This window comes from Anarrhichthys ocellatus, unplaced genomic scaffold, assembly GCF_004355925.1.
Source record: "Anarrhichthys ocellatus isolate YVR2014 unplaced genomic scaffold, GSC_Weel_1.0 scaffold3030, whole genome shotgun sequence".
Classification (NCBI taxonomy): domain Eukaryota; kingdom Metazoa; phylum Chordata; class Actinopteri; order Perciformes; family Anarhichadidae; genus Anarrhichthys; species Anarrhichthys ocellatus.
In genome coordinates this window covers 1-6,357 of record NW_022283004.1, presented here as the reverse complement: position 1 = coordinate 6,357, position 6,357 = coordinate 1, and the positions used below count along the sequence as shown (strand labels likewise).

At 41.8% G+C, this 6,357-nt stretch overlaps 1 protein-coding gene across 1 annotated transcript; it reads right to left on the bottom strand.

Annotated features, from left to right (window-relative positions):
- Nucleotides 1-6: 6 nt before the first annotated feature.
- On the bottom strand, nucleotides 7-5,967 carry LOC116378709 (coiled-coil domain-containing protein 93-like). Its single transcript, XM_031840617.1, has 3 exons — nucleotides 4,729-5,967; nucleotides 4,367-4,429; nucleotides 7-3,150 (listed from the first exon to the last, which is right to left on the bottom strand). The coding sequence occupies exons 1-3, from the start codon at nucleotides 4,891-4,893 to the stop codon at nucleotides 2,995-2,997; spliced, it is 384 nt and encodes a 127-aa protein (XP_031696477.1). The 5' UTR covers nucleotides 4,894-5,967; the 3' UTR covers nucleotides 7-2,994.
- Between the last annotated feature and the right edge of the window lie 390 nt (nucleotides 5,968-6,357).

The following is a 6,357-nucleotide window of genomic DNA, read 5'->3' as shown; positions in this document are numbered from 1 at the left end:
ACATTAGATGGACTGCCCCATCGATCGAGATCAACAGCCTGTCCAATTGAACAGAACATTAGCTGGACTGTCCCATCAATCGAGATCAACAGCCTGTCCATGAGCAGCACGCTGCATGTCTCAGAGGGCACAACACTGGCCTCCTCCCATCTCTTTACCCAGATGTGGACTTGTTGTGTAGCAAATTCAATAATCAATCAATTAGTATCAGAATATTTAACGATTATTAATAACTCCAAATTATAAATCACAAACTCATGACTTGGTATGAAAGGGGAGTGATGGCACTCAACTTCAGCTATCACACACGATAACTTTAACAGAATAAGACTCGACTCAGGACGCTACCCGGTTTAAAACAGGACAACTTCAACAATAGAACTTCAACAATAGAACTAATCTCAGGGTCGCTACACAGCTCTGGACTCATTATGTCATACACACAAATCAAATGATCAAGTTCTTTCAAATACATAACTACTTAACAGAAAATCTGTGAATAATTGATCAGATGAACAGAATGAATAAAGAACACGATGAATAAATGAGTAGATTGAATAAGGGTGAAGCGTGTATGAATGAACATGTTACAGATAGACTCAGTCCATCATTGATTATGTCCTGTTCAGCAGCTGAGAGTGTTATTATTGTTCTAATCTAAGGGAGATTCTACTGAAGCTTTAAAGCTTATAGATATTATTTTTAAACTCAAATATTAAAAAGTGTTGAGATTTGGTAAACCTCAAGCTGGCAAATGAATGTGTAAAGGGACACCATACAAAACAAAATGTATTAACAGTTTAATAAGAAGTTCAAATGGTAACACTAGAGTAGATTCAAAATACAAGGATTAATTTAGACATTCAGATGTCTGTTTAAGATCTCTGGGGACATATAATATAATATCAATCATAAACATACATGAGGCAGGATGTTCCTATCAATGATAGGCTACTTAGGCTAGTATAGATTATGATTACGTATTGATTAGCAGAGGTATCTGAGTTATAGAAATCACAATTGACGGATATAGAAAACCAACTAAAGTACAGATGTGGTATCTGAAGGAATGGATCACTGTGAGAGAGGTCAACATGTGGAAGCACTCTTCACACTATTAGACATGTCAGCTAATCAGAAGATATCATTAAAGTACATTTCACTCATGTTGGAACATCAGTTCCTTTAGCGTTTTATTCACAGTTGTATTTGTTTGTGTCTTATCTGCTCCTCAGGACTGCAGACGGCTGTAAGAGGAGAACGATGGCTCATTAAACAGCTGGCTCAGGCCTTACGGGGATCTCTTACTTCATAAGTCACTTTACGTGTCAAGCTGACCCTCAGTTGAGGGGTCTCTCCTCTGTGAGTCCATCCTCCGAGTGTTAAACTAAGAATGCAATCACTGAGCGACCTCTGGCTCATCAGTTTCTGTGATTATCAGCAACATCTTCCCTTCAGGCCGAGTACAGCACGACATCACGGCATGGTGATCCACATGAGCAAGCAGACGGGCACATTACAGTACAATCTACAATGTTTCAGATCTATGTTAATTAAATCACAATAACAACTTTGGTTGACTCAGAACACGTGACTGGACTGTGGCTGGGCTAACATGCAGCCTAAAGGTGTGTTCTAGAGTAGCTGAGATTGTGAAAGTCACATCTAAAAGATGAAGTAAAGAGCAAGTGAACCATACTGTAAGTCAGTGGTTACAATCTGATACACGCTCACAAGTCTTTCATTAGGCTATTGCCAAAGTAACGATGTCAAGATCTACTGTATCATCGTCTTTAAGGACGTTTGCTGTCAGTACTCTACACAGATGTCTTGATTGTGCTCAGAGACTTTTCTTTATGTAGCAAACTGTCATACGTAACCATGCCCACTAAACTGGGAACATTAGCTCTGTGCACAGGCGCAGTTTGACTGGATCCAACTGTAGAGGAGAGTTTGAACCTTCTAACGTCTAACATCACATACTTTAGACAGGCGAGGTTAAGGGTGAGGGCATCGCTAGGTGCTGTTTGTCATCAGCTAAGTGGTGAACTGAGAGTCCAGCCACTTTGTCACCTGGTAGTCATGAGAATAGCTTGTGGAAGAAGTGTATCAGTCAAGAGTTAAAGGATAATATTGATTTATCATTATTATCACATTCCAATGTTCTTCATCTTTCTGTAGTTGTACTTTTCTATTCTTCTGAGCACTCAAATCGCTTTAACCCCGTCATTCACCCGTTCATACACGGACTACCATGCAAGGTGCCACCTGCCCATCAGGACCATCAGGACCATGCAGACACTGCAGGTCTCTATGGGTGTCTTGCCCAAGGACACGTCGTCGCTGAACCACCAATCCTCTGATTGGAGGACGAGCCGCTCTACACTGAGCCTCAGTCAGCTTCAAAGCAACACAAGTTGTTGCTTCCCTTTGTAAACATATGGGTGCATCACTGACACCTAATTCATGCTTCTTTAGTCTCCCAACCCTTTTAGACATGCTAATCTGATGTCACTTTAACATGCTGGTCTCATGTCTGAATAAGCACCCGTATCTAGTCTGTGTAACAGCATCCCACACACGCACAGTTAAAGCCTTGATGGATTAACTGTTTGAAAGTCCTTCAGTGATGCAGCCCGTGGAAGGACAAGAAACACTCAAACAGGTGATGTATTCATGTCTGAAAGGGGCTTATGGCTCCAGAGTAGCTGCTATTCCTCCCAGTTACCACAAGAGGTTAATACACTTAGTTACAGACTGCTGAACCTGAATAGTTGGAAAGATTTTCCTTAAGTCACCAACTGTGGCTGAAGAAGGTAAAACAATGGTGGCTGATGAAAGTACTGCAATATTTATATGTTTTCAGTATTACAAACTGAGTGTCTGGAACACTTTGTTCCAGCGTTCTTGGAACAAAGTGCTGTCATAGAGTTTTTCTCCGGAGCGCACTCGGCACAAAGTAGAGCGTTGTGTTATTCAGAGCACAACGCTCTTCTAATGGCAGAGCATGTTCAGGGCACTTTGTGTGCGACAGAGTGAATGCGTGATAGTTCCTGGTTTACACTGCACCACCCACCTGCTGTCAGCCTGCTCCTCCATCTCGTCTGAACACTTCAGCTCCTTCTCCAGCCTCTGGGAGTGCTCTGTAGCCTGGGAAGAAGCACCAATGGAAGCAACAGTTTGACAGAAACATTTGCCATTGTTCATTTCATAGAATGTTTCCTGATGTTAATGACTTTTTTATTTATTTTTTAAACACATCCATGACTAATAAATGGCTTAATGTAATTGATACCATGGTCTGGGTGAATGCTCCATTCTGATTGGCTGCAGGGTATCCATTACTTCCTGATATGGACACCTACTATGTAGTACCAGTTAAACTGTCTGTTCACTGTGCTGGCTGCATTACATGGAGAAGATGAATACATTTGAATATCTTATTTACAACAATCAGTGACTGTAACACAAGAATAAAACTGCCCTTCTGAACTTAAGACTCCTACATCCCATCACCACTCAACCTGCTCCTCCAGGCTGCGGCTGACAGTAGACATTCATGAAAATATTGATACTGATTTGGGGACAAAGACATGACTGGATAGCGAGCTGGTCTTGTCGTTAAACAGTCGTATTACATTTACGTTCGTCAATGGTACGCGATGTTATTGACTTTGAATCTTGCTAGCATCACGTCAGCTTTATACTAGCGTTACGCTAATCAAGATTTTGTGAAAATATTGATATTGATTATGGGACAATGACATGGCTGGATAGTAAGCTGGTCTTGTTAAACTTAGTGTCAAATTATATTTACCGTCAACCGTACGCAATCTCATTGACTTTAAATCTTGCTAGCACAACGTTAGCTTTCTGATGAGACGGTAACGATAGTTTCAGGTATCGGTAAAGCCTCAGGGGTACCGGGTAAAGGGAATGGCTCGTGGAGAAATTCAGTTACCACATTTGTCTTTTCTTTGGCAAGTGACCAAGGTATAAGCGAGATAATGGTCTTTGAGATGTCCATTATAAGGAATTAATAGCTTCCACAAAGTCCAGTAATTCCTGATAATGGACACCTGGTCGAACATAATCAATGTTGCCAAATGATGCCAAACCATAATGTCAGGGCCATTTGGTTCTAATCAGGGTTAATATGGGCTTTGAGGAGATTTGTTTATGACAGCTGCTTGGCCCATCTCAAAATACTCAATCAAGATACATACCATGTGAAAATTCAGCAACCTTTGATATGGTTTAGTGCTTCCAAATCAATATCAAATATTCCACTGTCAGTCTTTTACACTCAGTTATCCATTGTTCCAGGTGCTTACATCAGGCTGCAGGCATCATCACCTCGTCTTACCTCAAGTAGATTGCTCTTTGCATCGTCACAGCCTGTTTTCACCTCTGCATACTTGGCTTGTAGCTGTCAAAAAACAAATACCTGTCAATGAAAGCTATGACAGCTTCCCTGATCACTTCATCTTAAAGGTGTCCTACCAGCTGAGTGATGCTGAGTGCATATAATGTAGAAGTACTGCATGTGTTTTCTACTCTATGAGAGCTCCTCTGCCTTCTCTTCTACATGTGGGTGCTGTACTTAAAGACATACATCAATTGTAAATTGGTTCCTGTGGATAACAGTGGCTCTGGTTGTAACGAGGTGTTAACACATTGGGGTAATCAGCTCGGTGTGTGCGGAGTATACATAGAACCACAGCTGACCTCCTCCAGCTGTTTAGTCTTCTGCTGGATCTGCTTGTTGAGTGAGCCCACTGCCCTGCGGTGCTGCTGCAGAGGGCCATAGCGCTCCGAGCGCTCCTCTGACGACAGCTCCGACTGCTGCAGGGACACATGGGAGATGCAGTACAGTAAGAAGAACAGTAGCATAAAAGCTTTTTATTAAAGTGCCGGGCAAACACAAGCTGATTGGATGGGTGTGTGCGGTGTTTGTAAATGCATCTACAAATGTCTGGAGGATAAACCAATACACTGATTTATTCCTCTCCATGTTTCACTTCACCTGTTGCAACAAAGAAGCACAGACTTAAGAGAAGAAGAAGCTTGTAATGTTTGTCATTGTGATTTTAATAGCTCAGTCTAGTTGAGATCCGGCCATTTAAATTCTCTTTCTCTAGGATCATGAGAACCTAGATTCTATGATCATGGTTTGAATCATGAGAAACACAGAGGCTGCCTAAACATTTAGAAAGTGCTGTTTCATAATATGCAGAAGGCCCCAGTTCATACGCATACATCCTGCTCAAGTGTCCTTCAGCAAGGCATTACTCCTCTAGTATGTCGCGTCAAAATAGACATATATTAAATGATACACAAATACATATTCATTGAGAAATGTTGAGGTTAACACAATAACGTTTAAGGATAACTTTTCCATTGTGGTTCTCTTTCCAGGAACAAAGACAGCAGTCAGAGATGACTACGGTACCATCATAGTCTACACAAAGAAACAATAGATCCTTTAATATATACAGCAACAGAGCGAGGAAAAGACAACATACATGCATCCCTCTCCTTCTAAAGGTATACCTCAAACACACCTACAGTACATGTATGTACTATACATGCAGAAGCTACACATACTGTACGTACACACTTCCCACCTATTTACATCCATCAATATCATATTATACACATACACCCAGAGGTCCCTCACCAGGCGCCTGTCACACCAGCAAAGCGACCACGGCCTTTGTGCACACATGCAGGCCTGTGTACCATGCTCACACACATACAAACACCACGTACTGTTCAGATAAACATTTCCCACATGCATGTTACAACTTGTGACAGGACTGACTTGATTATATTTCAACTGAAACTCTATTCCACTCTACTGCTGAAATGTACAGGAAGGTATATTGTCCAGAACATGTCTTAAATCCACATGGCACAGTCTCTGTGGCCCTGCTACTCGTTAAATATGTATCTTTATGGCATTGGCGCACTTGCAGATGCGGTGGTGGCAAAGACTCAAAGACTTTGCTACATTTAAGACAAAAATACACTCGTCAACATCGGAAAAGAAAGTACGAGGAATGGATGAAGTGCAGCAGATCTTGACACGATTCCCATCCACAAGATCTTCCAACCACTCAGCTTGACTGGCCCAATCAAACGCCATCAAAAGTGTTGTGACCGGCCCAGGATGAGAGCAAGAGACGGGATAAAAGCTAAGCAGCTAGGACTTAAGGTTAGCTAACGTCCAGCCGCTGGAAGATAAGATGGAGGAAATAGAACTTAGGAAACCTTTATGGAAACCAGGCTTCATCATCCCGGATCAAGACGGTCTACCGCGCAGACAGAACTCACGCCTCTGGTAAGAAGAGTGGA